A 19,198-nucleotide genomic window follows, 5' to 3' on the forward strand; every position below is an offset into this window, starting at 1 on the left:
ACTCCTTGCCTGCCTTTCAGCACTTCCCAACTTAATCCTACCCTTGGTGAAAATGTGATCCTGTCTAAACATAGGGAAATCTGACCAGGTGGCATGTTGATCAGGGTTGGTTGAGTGGCAGAATGAGAATTTCCTGAAGACCTTCTAGGAAACCTTCCATAAGAAATGTAGTTTAGGGGACCAATTTCCTTGCAGACTGTACAGGAGAGAAATGACTGGGTGTCATCCTTACAATGGGATTTTTTACCCTTTTAATGATGGCGATGGGGGTAGGGGGCGGGTTAGGGCATGGGCATGGAAGATACAGAACTGAATAAAAAGCATAGGAGCAAAGGTAATTTAAGTTAAAAAAAATTGCCTACGATTAATTGAAATTGGAGACTACTTTTGAAGTGCCTTGGAATACAAAGACCCTGTGTAGTCCATGGTCGAACTGAATGTTACTCGTTGAAGGCCAAGGAGCAATGTGTTGGGAAGGGACCTGAATCAAGCTTGATGCTTTGAACACTGTTTCTGAGAGCATCAAAGAAAGCTATTCAGTGGGAGAGGATATGACCATGTGACCAGGATGCAGTATTGAGACCCATGGGTAGTGTGATTGAAAAGCCTTTTTATCTCAGTGTGAAGAAGATGCTTATAAGGGACAGAAACCTAACCCCTGACAGGGATGTGCTGATGAAAGGTCGCCGCTAGTATCACTTTCTTGGCATGGGGAGACCAAACCAAGACAGTCGGAAGGCTTAATCTATGTGGGTCAGCAGCTACTGAGGAGGCAGGAGAATTGGGAGGCTCTTTTGATTGTCGCTGGAATTGACCGACTGTGTTGCAGTGAATGGAGGCAAGAGGTTTGTGTGAATTCTGAGGAGCCGTGCAGGTAAGGGAGGAGTCGAGAGTTCTCTAAGAAAAGCAGTTAGGCCAGGTCATGGATCAGGGAGGACCCACACGGACATTTAATCTGAGCAGGAGGCCAATTGTAAAAGGAAAAAAATGTAGATATCAAAAAAGGTAATGCAAGAAAGGTCTTGTTCCTCTGGTAACTGTTTTTCCAGTTACGCCAATTGAGAGGGTTCACAGAAGGACATGGAGATTTGCTGGACAATAACAGCCCCTGAAAGAGAGACTTTCATTTCTAGGATCAGCTGGGATCAAAGATGGGATGGACAGATCTTATCCGGGCTTGGAAAGAGCTGCTGTAACTTTTGAATATAAGTGAAGAGGACTTCACACCGATTTTCTTTCTGCCAGCGTGTGGGAATACCACTGTGTCAATTAAAGACATTGACTTCATGGAATTTTAAGTATTATCCTGTCTTCAAATTAAAATATCAGCCAAAGTATAACAAAACCAAAGTTTTCTCTTCGCCTGAAATGAATTATAAAAGCAGAGACTACTTATAAGATGAAAGTTGTAACAAAAGAATTTTTGGAATAAAGAAAAATGTGTGTTTGGCACCTTTTATCTGCAATTGCTACAACAAATATTTTGTCTTTTTTAAACGGTGTGGCCTTATCCACATATTATGGACAGGTTTCCAAATAGTGACTACAAAATGAGCTGACTCGTTTTATTGGTGCTTTTGTGCCAGAAATGGCCAAGGAAGGGAAGGAGCTAGCTAACTTCTCAGGGAATGCTAAGGAGTTCTCAGCCACTTAAGCCTTCCTGGGAGCAAATGTTATGAAAGAGTGGTTTGTTGCCATTTCCTTGAGCAGCTTCCATATTTCAGTACTTAACCCGTAAGCCAAGTATCTTTCTCAAGACTATCTCCTTTCCAAAATCAGATGAATAAAGAGGGTATCAGATATGCTGCTTTATTCCCAGGCAGACGGGAGGAGTTTGAGGATCTGGTGTGAAGCCATGATATGTTAGCGTAGCTTTTTTGCTGAGAGGTCCTCACATGAAAGGTTCTCCACCGATGAAATACCAGCCTCTCGAGCTGGTAATATTTGTTACTGTTTTGTCTTTGATTCAGAAGGGCATCTAGAGGGTGAAAGTCTTTAACCTTTCACCCAGGGTACATTTTCATCTGGTCACTTTTGGCAGAACATGCTGGCCTTTTAATAAAAAACAGTGAAGTGTTAAGGATCTTCTTTTTGCAGTGGGAGAAATTAGGGCACCTGGGTCAAGTCACCCATATCCGCTTTAACCAGAACCTTGAGCAAGAATGCCCAGGAGAGAAGATGTTCTCGAGCACATGTTAACGGTTTAGGTAGCACTCTGGCCCTCCAGCCAGTAGTCGATCCCTTTTGAGAGGTGGGACTGTGGAACCACTGGACCTCACTGTTCCCAGGGCTAACCCTCCCAGTGGTGTGAAATGTGCAGCCTCTTCTGGTAGATCACGTCGGAGCAGAGGGTTATGATTAAAATGGAGCCTAGAGATGAACACAGTGGACCCATTGTAATTACTCCCCAGTTGTCTTGATTCTACAGGGCCCCCTCCCTGGACTCCAGTGCTGTTCACTTTGAGATGGGGATTGGGAAGGCCCCTGGCACCTTGTTTTCTGGGTAGTAGGTTCCCTATAAATTCCAGTCGACCTTCCTTTTCCACATTTCTTCCTTTCAGCATGTTCTGGTAAAACTCACTAGCTGGAGAGTCAGAGCTGAGTTAGAATGACACATCAAAGTTATTTAGCTTCTCTGATCCTCAGTTTCACCCACGGTGATGTGAGTTGTGGCAAAGACTGCTTTAGTAGAACATGAGCCCGTAGCTCATTATAGATGCTCAGAGGGTGATGGTGCCCTCCTTCCTTTTCTTGCCTTAAAAGCCTCATGTATATCTGTATCTGAACCAGCCTCTGAGGTGTTGATCAGTGCAGGCTGCTGATCAGATAGTTTGGTTTAAATGAGAAACAGTATTGAATAAAGCTAATGTCCATTGGAATAGCCACACCATGCTTAGTAATAGAAGTTAGGACATTTATTTCAGTATTCAGTCTGCTCTGCTCTTACATACGTGTTCCTAAAAATGACCACGCAGTGCAAAAAAAAAAAAAACCCAAAAAAACAAACAAACCACAAAAAACTATGCAATAAAAGCTACAGGGCTTACAGGAAAAGAATGGGTTAGGGGTATAACATCCAAAAAGGTGTCAGTGACAGGGGTGCCTGGGTGGCTCAATTGATTAAGCATCTGCGTTCAGCTCAGGTCATGACCTCAGGGTCCTCAGATCGAGCCCTGTGTCAGCGGGGAGTTTCCTTCTCCCTCTCCCTCTGTGATCGCTCTCACTCTCTCTCAAATAAATAAAATCTTTTAAAAAATGTGTCAGTGACACAAATGAAAAATAGGAACCTAATAATGATGGTAGCACAGTTTTACACGTTAAATGGTTGAGATACATAACACTACAATAAGTGTGTTTCCATGAAAAGACCTGAAGTGTGCTTGTGGAAGCGGGTGTCTGAAGAGTTTGAGCTTGTGAGTGTTGTCGCAAAGTGGTGCAAGAAGGGCTATCTGAAATCAAACGGGAGGTAACGCCAGATGTGGGTGAGGATGGTGTACAGCATGTAATAAACTGAGGCAGCTGGTAGAAGCACATGGGCTTTGTGTATTCCTACATGACTGAGTCAGCTAGGGGAAGTCGTCTTTATGCATTTCGTGTTTCTAAAAGGAAAAGTCATGCATAAGCAAACCCAAAATTCACATCATGCTCACATTGTTCCCTCATGTATCAATCACGTTGGGAAAGATTTATGTTTTCAAAACAAGCATTTCAGCAGAACTGACTGTACTAACTTCCTGGAAAAGGTTACCTTCCCCTAGGCAGTATCCACAAGTAGAAGTGAATGAAATCAATGTAAAACATAAAGGCTAATGGGACCGTTAACATCCTTTATAAAGTGGTGATCATTTTATAAATATAAAAATTTGCATCCTTTATATATGGACTACTCTGTTCTGAGTAAGTGGAGTTATTGTTAGACTGCGTTGAGTATGGGAATAATAAGAGTATGGGAGTGGGTGGTCCTTGGCTGTATAAGCAGATACCAAAATATCTGCTTGTAGATTGTTTCTTTGGATCGTCTGCTACCTTGTTGTTCTTCCATTAGCACAGAATGGCCACTCTCGGCACCCCTATCTCATATTAACTTACACACAGACTCATGAGAAGAGAAGTCAATAAATAGTATGAGGAGAGTAGTCAATAAATAACAGTATGCTGCGTTTCTTGATTCACCCAGATCTCTTTTAAAGATCCTCTGTAAATGAATCTTATATTTTAAAAAGAAATGTGATCATGAATATATTTGATGCTGGGAGAATAGGGATATCCTATAATTTGTGACTTTAAAAGGTAGTGTAGGCTACAAAGGCTGGAGGGTCCCTAGATTAACTTTGGGTGAGGTCTGTGAAGCCCAGAAATTGCATACAAATTTTTGTTGGTAAGTACACTTGGGAAGGAAAGTGTCCTTGGCTTTCATCAGATTCCTAAAGGGATCTTTGATCCTGAAATGGCCATGAAACACTGATTTAGAAAAGTCCATAGAATGTAGCTTCATACGGGTCATTTAGGAGAAGCTAGAGTGATCCATGGCATATTCTAGTACACTGACTTCATAAAGGGGAGCTTTTGTTCTCAAGAAGTACTCCTGGGTGCCACTTGTCAGTGATAGCATGGAGCTGGTTTGACCCCTGGGCTGGTCTCATATGTCATCTTTGTCCTCTTAAAGTTGCCACATCAGTAGCAAAGGACTCCTCAAACAAGGGCTTATGCCTTTCAGCCGTGTAGCTCATGCTTCCCTTGACTTTATTTTTCAGATGGGAACAGCGAGAGCTGCCTAATGGGCGTGTCTATTATGTTGATCATAATACCAAGACCACCACGTGGGAGCGGCCTCTTCCTCCAGGGTAAGGCTTGGGCTGGCAAGCCCCGAGACTCTAGAACTGGCACCAAGAGTCACCCACTGGCTTGTCTACCAACACTGCCGTAGCCATCTCTTTAGTTCCCTCTACTCTCTGCTCCTTTCCCTCTCTTTTCCCCCCTTCCATTGTCTTCTCCTTCTACATTCTTTCTTCTCTTTATTTTCCCTTCTCCCCACATTCACTGTATTGGCTATGACTGATGGCCATGGGCTTTTTGGTAAGTGATACTCAGAACTACCTTGGCTGTTGGGTCCTGGAGGAAAGAGAGCTAGGAATCCTGCCTCTTGGGCCATTGGTATCTTGATGCCCTCAGTTATTTCACCTACAGAGGTACCCTATCAGGGCCGGGTTCTCATTCTCTTTCTGCAGAGGTAGCAAAGTACAGGGACGTTTTTCCCTGGTCACTTGATTGCTTTGCCTATTCACTTAATTCTCCTCTCATTTCTTAGGACATCCTAGGATTTTTAGAGCATCTCTGGGGGAAAAAGGGCACGAGGAAGCCAAGATAGAAAGGGTGCTGATGCATTTCACAGCATCCTATGCCCAATCGGCCCCTGAAGGGTGCTTCTTGTTCAGCTGGGCTTTGTGAGAACGAAGCTAAGTTCTCTAAAACCAGAGGATGAGTGAGGCTTCCAAGTGAGGGAAGATTGTCCAAGTTCAAGGAGAAGGGGTTTGGTTCCCTGCTTGCCAGGGACAGAAAGTTCTTTCCACATGTGCCTTTTGGTCCTGAGAGCTTTCAAAAGAGAATGTATTCTGCTCTCAGGAGAGAATCATCTCCCAGTAAAGCAGTCATGAAGGGCTCCTGCAGAACATATGGACACCTCCCCACCAAGTTTGTAGAGGGAGAGGATGTCAGAGGTGGGGAGTATCAGGAAAACCCTTGTACTCTGGTTCAGCTGTCAGGTATGTGCCAGGCAAATACCACCTCACCTTCTGGTCCTACAAATTTCCATGGATGGGCTGTTTTTAGTTTCAGTTTTCTGGGAGAATGCTGTGTTTTCCTTTTTTTCCTTACCCTTCTGGAAATGAAATAATCTGTCATCATTAGTCCTCATTCTGTTTTCTACTTTAAGTCCAGAATATTTATTTACATATTTAACCAAAGTAAAATATTGACTTCTTAGAAAAAAGTCAAACTTTTTACTTTGGAAATTATGGAAATTTTCCTATTATGATGGATCATTTCAAATTCTCTCTACTAAGTAGAGAGAATACCTACATACTCAACACTTGGCTTCAATAATTATCCAATTCATGGCCAGTCTTGTTTCATCTATACCAGAGGTTGGCAGACTATGAGCCTGTGGACGAAATCCGACCTCTTCCTGTCTTTATAAAGTTTTATTGGAACACAGACGTACTCATTTGTTTATAGTTATTGTCTATGGTTGTTTTCATGCTCATCGCAGAGTTGAGTAATTGCAGCATAGACTGTATAGCCTGCCAAGCCTAAAACATTTACTTAGTAGCCCTTTATAGAAAAAAATTTGCTGACTCCTGATCTTTAATCCTCACCCGGCCCTCTCCCCCTTTCTTAGATCATTTTGAGGCAAATCCCAGGCATCATATAATTTTATCCATATTTTGATATATATTTCTAAAAAATGCTCTCTTGTTGAAAGCAAAACCACTGTATTGTTAACAGTATTTCCTTGCTGTCATCAAATACCTAGTCAGTAGTCAAATTTCTCCAATGTCTTGCAAAATAATCATTGATTTTTAACAGGATGCATTTTACACTTGTACTTTTTGTGTTGACAGCCCATATATTTAAAAGCAGCATTACCTCTGAAATCAGTAATACATTATAAGTTAATTAACTGAATTAAAATAATAAAAACAAATAGAAGCAGCCTTAACTCTAGAAGTGTTCTGGTTGCTCCCTCTTACCCTCTCTGGTCTATAAGTTATGTAGGCCTTGATCTTGTGAACATTTGGATGGAATCTAAATGAAGATATTTAATGGTGTCTTCTAAGAATGGCCGAGGATTGATTCTTCTTTAAGTATTGAGGTGGGACACTAGATCCAGCTTTCTTACTTTCAGGACAGTTTTAATGTCTTATTGGGAGATGGCTCAGCCTATTCTTTTTTTTTTTTTTTAAAGATTTTATTTATTTATTTGACAGAGAGAAGAGAGCACAAGCAGGGGGAGCGGCAGGCAGAGGGAGAGGGAGAAGCAGGCTCGCCGCGGAGCAGGGAGCCCAATGCGGGGCTCGATCCCAGGACCCTGGGATCAGGATCTGAGCCTAAGGCAGACGCTTGACCGACTGAGCCACCCAGGCCTAGTCTGTTAGTTTTTACTGAGTTTTGGTCACAGACCTCTGAGCCCCTGGCAGGTACTTCTGCTCTGTAACAAGGAGCCTGGAGAGAACAGAGTGCTTCAGCTCTCATCGCTAACTAGTAGGAGAAGTTCCACACCAGGGGAGTATTACCATTCACACATCACACGTGAAACTACAGATGGAGCTATTATCTCAGCAGACCTAGTCATCCAGGAGTGAGTGAGATTGAGCCAAAGGATTCACTTCATCATGGCCACCCCCCTTCTGTTAGAGCCAGGGAATGCTTGTATGAGAAATGGTCTTTTTTTTTTTTTTTTTTAAAGATTGTATTTATTTATTTGAGAGAGAGAAAGTGTGCGTGAGTGCACGAGCAGGGGGAGGGGCAGAGGGAGAGGGAGAAGCAGACTCCCCACTGGGCAGGGAGCCCAACGATGGTGTGGGGCTCAGTCCCAGGATCCTCAGACCATGACCTGAGCCGAAGGCAGATGCTTAACCGACTGAGCCACCCAGGTGCCCCGAAATGGTCATTTTTTATCTAGGAACAAAAAGTATTGGCCCTGGTAACTAAAGATGAACGTAGTAATTTGCTTTTAGGTGGTGCTCAGACCAGAGGTGAGCAGGGAGAGGGCTCTCCATAGAGCACAGAGGGAGGTGGCTCAAACTCGGTCTTGCAGGAAATGCTGGAGATGGACTTAAATGACAAGAGGAAGTTGATCCAGGTTTGGGGAACAGTGTGAATGTAAAAGATGTCTGTAGGGAATGATTCATGGAGCAGTTTTGCTGGGGTAGAAGGTTTATGTGAAACAAAGATGCTCAGAGTGTGTCTAGCAAGGCACCTGGGTGCGGCGGACATGCCTGCTAGAAGTGGAGAGAGTAAAAGGGCTCACTGGGCCTCCAACCATTGCTCTGTTTTTATAGATTGTCAATCTTTGTAAGATTCACCCGGAATCAAGGGTAGGCTTACGCTGCTTAGAAGTTTGAAATTCACCAGTGCAGAGGACTTTCAGTTAAACATGTGGATTGAACATATGTTTATTTCCATTCCTTTCTCAAAACCCCCTAAAATGGCAATAAAAGTATAATGATAAAGGAGTGGAAGAGGAGAAGCAGCATATGGGAGATGGTAATCAAAGTTTAGTTGCTGATAGATAAATGGCAGAGCTGAGAAAGCTGAAACCCAAGCTTGCAGTGTGGGTATCCCCTGGGAAGCCAGCCAGTTTGCAGCTCGGAGACCTGGAAAGCCTCAGCAATCAGACATTGGGGTGGTGTGTGTGTGTGTGTGTGTGTGTGTGTAATGAGACTTAAAAACCCTTAAGTTAAGTCAAAAATCTGTGCAGGGAGCAGTTACGTTCTCAGGTTGTCAACCGTCACTTGCGTCCCGCTGTCACATGCCTGCCTGCACATGTGTATGCCTCTCCCACACATGGACATGCACAGCCGGCCTGTGGGCTCCAGCCGTAGCGGGAGGCGGAGATGAACTCAGAGAAAAAGGGATTAAGCGAGGGTACTGTCCCCAAGTTAAAGATTGGAGTTTTTTCTGGATAAAGTGACCAGTCTAAGGGAAGAGAACTACAGATTGTGCTATTTGGGGGTCTTCTAGTCAAACAGCGGAGTGAAGCCACTGGTCAGCCCATCCCGACCTGGATACCCAGAGCGTCCATTCAGCATTTTAATGACTCACTTTTAAATGTGAAAGAACAGCCTGAGACCAGCAGACAGAGAAAGAGGGACTTGGTGAAAACAATGTGGAAGGTAAAACTGAATTATAATTCATATCCTCAAAAATTTGGGAGGAAATATGGCATCTGTGCAAGAACAGGAGACCATAAAATGGACCATGCAGGAAACAAGACCTTTTATTTTTATTTTTAATTTTTTTAGATTTTTAAAAAGATTTTATTGATTTATTTGTCAGAGAGAGGACGCACAAGCAGGGGGAGTGGCAGGCAGAGGGAGAAGCAGGCTCCCCATTGAGCAAGGAGTCCAATGGGGAACTTGATCCCAGGATGCTGGGATCATGACCTGAGCTGAAGGCAGGTGCTTAACCAACTGAGCCACCCAGGCATCCCAAGAAGGCCTTTTAGAAATTAATATATAGTTGACCGTTGAACAACCTAGGCGTTAGGAGAGCTGACCCCCTACACAGTTGAAAATATGGATATAACTTTGACTCCCCCAAAACTTAACTACTAATAGTTTACTGTTGACCAAAAGCCTTACAATTGATTAACAAGTATTTTGTATGTTATATGTATTATATACTATAATCTTACAATAAAGTAAGCTAGAGAAAAGGAAGTGTCAAGAAAATCATAAGGAAGAAAAATACATTTACAGTACTGTGTTGTTTTTATTGAAATAAATCCACATGTAAGTGGACCCCCACAGTTCAAACCCTTGCCGATCAAGGGTCAACTATATATAACAGCAGAAATAAAAATTACAGGATTGAAAGATAATGTTGGAGATAAGAAAATTGGAGGATGAGTCTAGGAGCTTCAACATCATTCATGAATAGTTCTAGCAAGAACTAGAAATAGAGGATAAAAAATTATCAAGGAAAGAATGAAAGGATTTTGCTAGAATTGAGAGGTAAAGTATTCAAATTCAAAGGGCCTACCAAATGCCCAACCCAGAGAACAGGAAAAGAGTGACCCCAGGGCACATTCTAGTGAAATTTTAGGATGACAAGGGAACATCTCAGAAGCCTCCAGAAGGTAAAAATAGGGTACATATCAAGGATCAGGAATCAAGAATGCCATTTCTTGTCTCAACAGCCAGCTATGGAGCTGGATCCTTAAAATTCTGCACTTGATCTTAGCCAAAAGGCCGAGAAGCGATGGATCCTTAAAATTCTGATGGAAAATTATTTCCTGTCTGGAAATCAACTCTTAGTCATCTTTAAAAGAATTTTTTTTCTTTAAGATTTTATTTATTTATTTGAGAGAGAGAATGAGAGAGAGAGAGCACAAGAGGGGAGAGCAGGAGAGGGAGAAGCAGACTCCCCAGCAAGCAGGGAGCCCAATGTGGGACTCGATCCCGGGACTCCAGGATCATGACCTGAGCTGAAGGCAGTCGCCCAACCAACTGAGCCACCCAGGCGCCTAACTCTTAGTCATCTTCACACTCAACTGTGAGGGTTGAAATTAAGGTATCTTCAGTGTTTCAAACAATTCACTGGTGCATTCTTTCTCAGAAGCTACTAGATGATTTGTTCTACCAGATGAGAGGAAACCAAGAAAGAAGTCATGAGATGTAGGACATAGGGGACTCCATTCAGGGGCCAAAGATGTTCCCAAGAGGAAGGTGAGGGAAGATGACTCAGGACAGTGATGTAGAGCTGGCCTGGAGGACAGGTGTCCACATAGGACGAAGTGTGCTTGGAGAGACATGGCTAGGCACATCTAACTCACACTGAAAGGCCACCTGTGCTACGAGAGTCTGGCAGGGCAGTAGTGATAGGTTCTTGAAAACCAAGCAGAATGAAATACATAATTCTTTAACTTCAGAAAAAAAGAAAAAGTTGTACAAGTAAGGAAATGTATTTCTAGTATTCTACAAAGCCATAATACAAACTCTGAATGTTGAGTTGATGATTTTTTTACATTGGGAGTCTTGAGGCAGGAGAGGGCACTGTGTGTCTTGTGGGGTGGGATATAATAAATGCTCAGCTCTGACAGTGGAAGGTTCACAAGTAACATCTAATATGACAGAAATCAAGACATAATAGAAGAAGCATGTTATTCAGAAACATGGCTGTAAATAGAAGAAGCAGTTGAGAATTGAAAGTTGTTGTTTCTGAGGAGCAGGAATCAGCAATGGGGAGAGGTAGGGAAGGAGATGCTATTTTTTTATTGTACCTCCTTTAGAACTATTTGTATTTTTAAACTATTGATACATGATTCCTTTGATAAAAAAAGAAAAAAAATCACTCGTTGAGAGGATTTATGAGAAAGGTGGGAAGGTTCCAGTTTGTTGTGAACCTTGAATACTAATTTGGGTTTTTGACTTAAGGGTGGTGGGGAGTCCGTTGAAGTTTTTGAGCAGGAGCATCACACTCAAGCGGGCGGGGGGGGGGGCACTCTGGTATGATTATCCCCATGGCAGTTGATAGGCTGGCTCAGAGTGGGGAGATTTGTTCCTGTATAGTTGGACAGAGAAATGGAAAGTCAAGGGCAGGTGACAACCTTAAGAAGCCCTTGGGCTGAATGGTTAATTCACATCAGCAGGAAGGGAAGCATCAGGAATGATGGGGTCGCTTCACCCCTGGGAGGAGGACTAGGAGGAGGAAGACTGGGGAAGACTCAGGTTTAGGGAGAGAGCTGTGGCATTTAGTTGAGTCCAAAGTGACAGTAAGTCGTGAAGGCAAAGCAGTCTAGCAGGCAGAATCCAGACCCAGGGTGGGCACTAGCCATCGGGACTGGGAACTCCTTAAAGAGAAGCCATTTTTAAAGAGGCTTTGAGTTAAAAGAATCATTGAAGAGGTGGCCAAAAAAAGTCAGTTAAGAAGCTCACCCTGAAAATTGAGGAAGGTACCAGACCAAAGCATGGTAGCCATGTGAGTAAGATAAGGATTCGGAGAAGATGAAATAAATGAGAAGATAGTTAGGGAACAAAGACTTTCCAACACATACAGTGTAATCCATATTGGTTCCCTTTGTATTGGGTTAATGCTGTTTTCTTCATTGGTATCTATTATCTTTTCAAAGCCCCTTTTGTCCCTCTCCCCCTTTCAAATTTATGATGCAAACATCAGCCATACACCAAATTGGAGAGAGTAGTACAATGAATCCCTTGTAACCACCACCTGGTTCTGACAATGAATAACATTTTGTTTCATCTGACCTTCCACTTTTCAAGGGAGGGGACTGATAAATTTTAAAGCAAATCCCAGATGTCATATACTTTGAACCATTATTCATCACATACATCTCTAACAGATAAGGGCTTAAAAAAAAAAACAAAACTAGGGGCGCCTCGCTGGTTCAGTCGGTAGAGCATGCAATCTTTAATCTTGGGGTTGTGAGTTTGAGCCCAATGTTGGGTGTAGAGATTACTTAAAAAAAAAGAAAAACTAAACTAAAATACCATTATCCCACCCAACAAAATTAACAGTATTTCCTTCATGTCATACCCAGTCTGTGTTCCGTTTTCCCCAATTGTCTTAAAAATGTTTTTACAGTTGATTTGAGTCAGATTCAAACTCAAGACCATCATGTTGCTTTTGGCTGTTATGTCTCATAAGTCTCTCTTAATCTGTAAGTTCCTCACCCTTTCTTATTTTTTTCTGACCATTTATTTCTTGAAGATCATTGGCATTTGTAGAATTTCTCATATTGTGGATGTAACTGATGTGACATTGAGGTGTTGGGTAACATGCTCCTCTATCCCTTGTCTTCCCTGTAAACTGGTAGTTAGATATGGAGGCATGATTAGATTCAAATTCACTTTTTAAAATTGAAGTATGATTTATGTACAATAAGATAAACAGATCTCAGGTACATAGTTGGCTGTTTTGACAAATGCATACATTCGTGTCCTACACTGCATCAAAATGTTAAAGCATTTCCATCATTCCATAAAGTTCCCTCTCTTACTTTCTTTTGATCACTTCTTCCCTCAGTGTGTGCAAATCAAGTTATACCTACAAGCACAGTTGAAGATTTTTACCATCTGTTCTAGCCTTGCCTTGCCCATGGGTATTTTAGGTATTTTAGTACTTTGGAAAGGCTGCTTTCTCACTAAAAATACTGTAGAGAATCCTGCTGTTGTTCATACCAACTCTTCTTCTCACGACCATGCAACATGTTTTCACTGACACTTTATATCAGGATGATTTCTGTTGCAAGTAACAAAAATTGGGATCCAAATTGGCTTAAATAATGAAGAGAATTCACTGGCTAATATAACTGAAAATTCTAGATGTAGATCCTGGTTTCAAGTGAAGCCTGATCTAGTGACTCAAAAATATCACCAAGGGGCTGGCTTTTTTTTTGTTTTGTCTTTCTACTCTGCCATCTGTTGGGTCAACTTCGTATTGTCTTTGGGCCCAAGATGGCAGCCAGTGCCTCCTAGGACTGCATGCTTTCTCAGTCATACCTGGCAAGGAAGAGAGACTATATTTTTCCTCGAATTCCTAGCAAAAGTCATAAGATTTGCCCTGATTAAGCTCAACATAGGTCACATACCCACTCCTGATCCAGTCAGCTGCTTACCTCTGCACTTGGGAGTAGAGTCACCTTCCCCAGAACAACATGGATCTCCTAAATGGAAATCAGGAGCTAATGGTGAGGAGGCAACCACGAATGACTGCTTTAATCCTGTAAGCCCCAGAAGCTTCCATGACTGGGGCTTGCCTGCCCAGACCCCATGCTTAACCCTCCCTCAGTCCCTCCTTGCCAGCCACCCTGAGATTTCTCTGGAATTTGGTAACTGTATTCATTCTGAGCTTGCTGTTTCCAGCTGGGAAAAGCGCACAGACCCCCGAGGCAGGTTTTACTATGTGGATCACAACACTCGGACCACCACCTGGCAGCGCCCCACAGCCGAGTACGTGCGGAACTATGAGCAGTGGCAGTCCCAGCGCAATCAGCTCCAGGGCGCCATGCAGCACTTCAGCCAAAGATTCCTCTACCAGGTGAGAGGGCAGGGGCTCGCCACGACGGTGTGGAGCCTCCTGGCGCCGGAGAATGTGCTTCCTCACACAGTAGCCGTTCACCTGTTTGGTGAACGGGGAAAGCCGTGGCTCGAAACATCAGTGCTCTGGAGATTTTACACATCGCCGTGAAATTCCTCAAATTCCATTATTTCTAATTTAGTAACTCACTGTCTAGCCTCCGTGTTTAAGGAATCGAGATACCTGAAACCCAGTTTACCGTCTTTCTTCCGAGACTGGATCTCTTTCCTGGCCCCTCCTTCCAAGCTCATTTCTAATTTGAAACCTGAAGGTCAGCTGTGATCTCTCCCGTACCTCAGCTTTTCAGAACAAAACAGCCACCCAAATCCTTTTCATTGCTGCTATTGTTTTTCTTTAGATCTTTTCTTGTTTGACAGATTCTCAAGGGTAGAGGGACCTTTAAAATTGATGTGAATCAGGGCTTGGCAAACTATGGTCCATGGGCCAGACTGGCCCACACTTTGTTTTGTAAATAAAGTTTTATTGGCACAGAAGCACTCCCAGTAGTTTAGATATTGACTCTGGCTGCTTTTACATTGTAACAACAGAGTTGAGTAGTTACAGCAGAGACCATATAGTCTATAAAGCTTAAAATATTTACTGTCTGGCCCGTAGAAGAAAAAGTTTATTGACCCTTGATCTAGTTCAACTTCCTTCTCTCTGATTCCTAATTTTTCTCTGTCCCTTCCAACTTAGCAGTTAGGGCAGCCTCTGAGTTGTTCTCTCTGTTGGCATTGCTCTCTTCTCCGATCTATACTGCGTGTTCCCAGCAGAGTGGTCTTCAGATGTCACTGTCACTTGATCACTTTTTAAAAGTCACTGTGAAGGATTTGAGGAAGAGGGGCTTTGGTCTGCATTTATCACTGCCATTTTATTTTTTTTAAAGATTTTATTTATTTATTTGACAGAGAGAGACACAGCGAGAGAGGGAACACAAGCAGGGGGAGTGGGAGAGGGAGAAGTAGGCTTCCCATGGAGCAGGGAGCCCGATGCGGTGCTTGATCCCAGGACCCTGGGACCATGACCTGAGCCGAAGGCAGACCCTTAACGACTGAGCCACTCAGGTGCCCCTATCACTGCCGTTTTAATCACTGGCTTGAAGCTTTTTGTAGTCATTATCGACAGAACAGCATTTAAATTTCCTACTTAACAGAATTCAGAGTGCTAGGGTCCCAGATTAACTGTCTAATGGCCTCCTGTACTGTGTCCCTTCAGGAACCCTCCTAGCCTCACCTTCCATCCCATTAGAGCCTCCACCAGTGACCTGGTGGCTGGTGGAACCCAGCCACACAGCCTCTTTGGTAGGGATAGGAGGATTCCCAAACTGGAACTCTGCATATTCTCAGGGCATCTTGAACATGAAGCTTGGGATCTGCCTAGAATTATAGCAGGTGGTGGATTAGAGGCTGGAAACTTTTTGACCTGGTCCACAACATTGAATCACTGTGCTTAGTCAACATTATTTCTATTCGAAATAAACTCTAAGCCCACAGCCCATTTCTAAATTAGATACTTTCCTAGTTAGATGCTCAGAAAATCTTTAATTCCATTTAACCAAGTAGCATTCATTATCAACTTTGTTTGCAGCTCTTTCTCTGCTAACCCAAAGCAGGAGCTACACCATCAATCATAGAGGATGGTGTCATCCCCCTGGGCAGGCCTGTCTCCTCTCCTCTCTGTGGGGGCTGATGCTCATCATATAGTGAGTAAACTGATGAGGAACCTCAGTTTCCTTAGTATGAATGAACAGAAAGCACGATGTTTGTCACATTATGTTGTGTCGAGGTCAGCTGGAATGCCTGTCTCTAATCCATGCCCTGGGGGTTCTTATGCCCAGCTTGCACTCCACAGCCCCTTTCACACTTGCCTGGCATCCACTTCTGGCATGTTTCAAAACTGGATGGAATCCAGTCATTCTCTGCATTTCAGAAATTGTTCCTCCAGAGCTAGGCCCCAAAGACTTTACCTACTCTTTGGGTGGTCGTGGCTATAAAACTAGGAAGGTCCGGGCATTTCTGGCTTTTGACTTAGAGACAAGGACACGTTCTGGGAGTCTCAGAATCATTTTGTCTCCCTGCTTACTCAGCTTCTCTAATTTCAAAAAAAAAAAAATCTCTTAAAGAAATCTTTTTTGCTTTACAATGCACCAGATACGTCCTGTCGGTTGACTGAGATGTTTGGTGTGTGAGAGGGCAGGTTCTGGAGGTCAGATTCACTTGGTCTGTTGGAACATCCACTTCTCCGGCCCACCTCTATCGCTCTGGCAGCGTCATCCCGGGCACGCAGAGGTTGAACTTCACCTTGGAGGGTCCCGTTGAAGGAAACATTTTTTTTCTTGAGTACTCCAAACTGGTTTTCTCAGGTTGGCTGGGATTCAGGAGGGTTCTGGATGGAGGTGATTGTTCCCTTTTCTCTGTGAAACAAGATGCATATTGAAAAACGTGTTAGGAATCTTTTTTGGGTCAGCTTTCAATGTCTCTCTGTTGACTTCCCTCTCCCCTGGATTTGCTTTGCCCCTCGTTTGCTACGGTGCCATGTCCTGGTTATAAGTAAGAAGAGTCGCTTTCATACAGTTCTTTTGGGGTTTGGCCTTGGCCCAGGGTTTGACTCGGAAGACTTAAGAGCTGATACTGGACCAGCGGCTTCCCCTCCTCCTCCTCCTGCTGCTGGGCTGAAACCAAGACCTCGTTCTTCTCCACTTGCTCTCGAGAGAACACGAAATGCAGTTCAAGATGGAAGCCAGGGGAACCCCACATCACAGTCTCCCACAGTTCCTTCCTGCCGTCTGCCTCATCACACACGTTTTTCAGTTTCTCTTATTGTTCCCTTCTTTCTTTCTTCCTTCCTTTCTTTTTTTAAAGATTTCATTTATTTATCTGACCGAGACATAGAGAGAGATCACAAGTAGGCAGAGAGGCAGGCAGAGGGAGGGGGGGAAGCAGATGCTCCCCTGAGCAGGGAGCCCGACGTGGGACTCGATCCTAGGACCCTGGGATCATGACTTGAGCTGAAGGCAGTCGCCCAACCGACCGAGGCCACCCAGGCGCCCATTGTTCCCTTATTTCTGATATGCTTCCATTTCTTAATGCCCCAGTGTGCCTTTGTTTCTTGTGAGCATCATGTACATACTTGTGTTCTGCCCTCACAGTTTCGCTATGCCCGCTCTTCTGTGATCCTGCTGCGGTTCCATGGGGATGTCCGCCCATTAGAGTGCATTGTGCTTACTCCTGTTTCCAAAGCACTCCCATTACCCCAGCTTTGGTCCTCCCTTAAGAACCACAGTCTGAGGGCACCTGGATGGCTCAGTCATTAAACGTCTGCCTTTGGCTCAGGTCATGATCCCAGGGTCCTAGGATCGAGCCCTGCATCAGGCTCCCTACTCTGCGAGAAGCCTGCTTCTCCCTCTCCCACTTCCCCTGCTGTGTTCCCTCTCTCACTGTCTCTCTCTCTCTGTCAGATAAATAAATAAAATCTTAAAAAAAAAAAAAGAACCAAAGGAGGTAGCCAGTGTCTTCAGGACTGAAAAAGATCATTCTGTGGCTCCTAATGTGTGGATGCCAAATTGCATTATCCAGAAACAGACAAGTCTCATTTCTTACTCTGCAGAGAGCCCCTTGGATTGAACTCTCAAACACCTGGGTTTTGTTCTGCACCCATGGGGTAGATCCTTAAAAGAGGAGCCTGCCTTCTATACAGTAACCTTTATGCCCTTCCCAGAGCCTTTCTTGCCGTCGGCTGTATTTGCTAGACATTCTTTATTTCTGAGTTTGTATCTTAAAATATTACTGGAACTTAGTGCTCAGTCCCTGGGGGAATTGAACTCAACGTGAGCTGTCTGGCTCGGGGCCTGCACCTCAGATGTCCCAACCGAGGGACAGTTACCAGGAAAATAATTCAGTAGTGTTGCTTTCTGTTCCTACTAGTAAAGGAAACTGTCTTGTCGCTAAGAGTCACCTGCACATCCCAGGATCTTTCTTCCGACTGTAATCCCTCCATGCCCCTTTCTCTGTGCTTCTCTGGCTGTGCTCCAAGCAATACTTAGGATCACTCATTTTAGGGGAAATGTGGGAGAAGAGAAGGGGCAGTTGGTTGACTTACTGGAGATTTGGGGTTTTGGTTTTCAGGCCATGGTGTGTAGCTCTTATTTTTTGTTTCTCTTTGGCTTTTTTCTGTCCACTTCCTTTTCTTATTTTTCAAGTTGTACTATGTACATTAGGGAAGAAATGTCCAAAATAGTTAAGTGCTTTGCTTTAACTGCAAGCGGTCAAATTGTTGTGAATGTCAGCTTTCGTTGACTCCTTCTCATGTGTTGTTCATGCTTATCAATCTCTGGTCACTTTCCCTTCCTTCTTGCTTCCTCTTCTGTTCCCCTTTTCACAGGTTTTAGGGGTGTGTGGATCTGATAGGATGAGAATAGGACAATGCCAAAGAAATTTTTTTAAAAAAGCAACAGTACAGTGAAAGAGAGCCAACATTGTATGCAGTTAAAAAAAAGGCAAGGATCAAGAAAAAGGTTGGGGCACCTGGGTGGCTCAATCAGTTAAGCGTCGGACTCGATCTCAGCTCAGGTCTTGTTCTCAGGGGTTGGGAGTTCAAGCCCTGCATTGGACTCCATGCTGGGTATGGGGCCTACTTAAAAAAAGAAAGAAGGAAAAAGACAAGAGTTGATAGTTTTTTTATTCTCCTCCCTGTGCTTTGTATACAAGTCGTAGTTGATTTTGATGAATCATGGAAATCCACTTGGTTAAACTTAGGCAAAAAAGGAATTTACCAAATGAGAATGAATGAACAGAATGATGAAGAACCAAGCTCCGGCAAAAACCAGGGGTAGGCTGGGCAAAGGAATAGTTTGTGCAGGACATTGCCCTGCTGTGCTGCCATTAAACACGAGGACTGTGGACTCTCCCACAGCAGTGAGTCATTTCCAACAGACCTCGTGCTTTCCTGCTGTTCCCCGGAAGTTCTGAGTGGGAGCATCTGACTGGCTTTTCTTTAAGTTTGTGCCTACACTGTAGGTGCCCTGGTGTTGGAAAAGGAAATATTTGATAGCTGATAAATATTTTTTGGTTTCTAGCTCAGTGAGGGTCACGGAGGCTGTCAGTAAAGATTGGTCTGTTGATCTGTCGAGTTATGCAGAAGATGACCATCAGTCCACTGAAGCCCAGTTGGTACCAGTTGGATGCTAATGTCCCACTGGAGCCCATGACTGCTTTATGGGTTATCCACTCATTCAAAAAAAAAAAGACTTGAAGCAGCGAACAGTTTTGCTCTGAATGCTTCTTTTATTTTTTTTAAAATGACCTTTTCTGTATTTCTTCCTTTTTGCTACAGCTTATGACCCACTGAGTTCTATTTGGCTTCATTATCTGAAATGCACGTG

General features: G+C 43.6%; 1 protein-coding gene across 2 annotated transcripts in view; it reads left to right on the forward strand.

Annotated features, from left to right (window-relative positions):
• WWP2 (WW domain containing E3 ubiquitin protein ligase 2) overlaps positions 1-19,198 on the forward strand; it is a 141,920-nt gene that overhangs the window by 109,030 nt on the left and 13,692 nt on the right. For both annotated transcript variants that reach the window (XM_021703263.1, XM_044911312.1), the window contains exons 9-10: positions 4,755-4,844; positions 13,605-13,779. In XM_021703263.1, coding sequence (XP_021558938.1) covers positions 4,755-4,844; positions 13,605-13,779 — 265 coding nt within the window. The remainder of the gene's footprint in view (positions 1-4,754; positions 4,845-13,604; positions 13,780-19,198) is intronic.

This window comes from Neomonachus schauinslandi, chromosome 16 (assembly GCF_002201575.2).
Source record: "Neomonachus schauinslandi chromosome 16, ASM220157v2, whole genome shotgun sequence".
NCBI classification, from domain to species: Eukaryota; Metazoa; Chordata; class Mammalia; order Carnivora; family Phocidae; genus Neomonachus; species Neomonachus schauinslandi.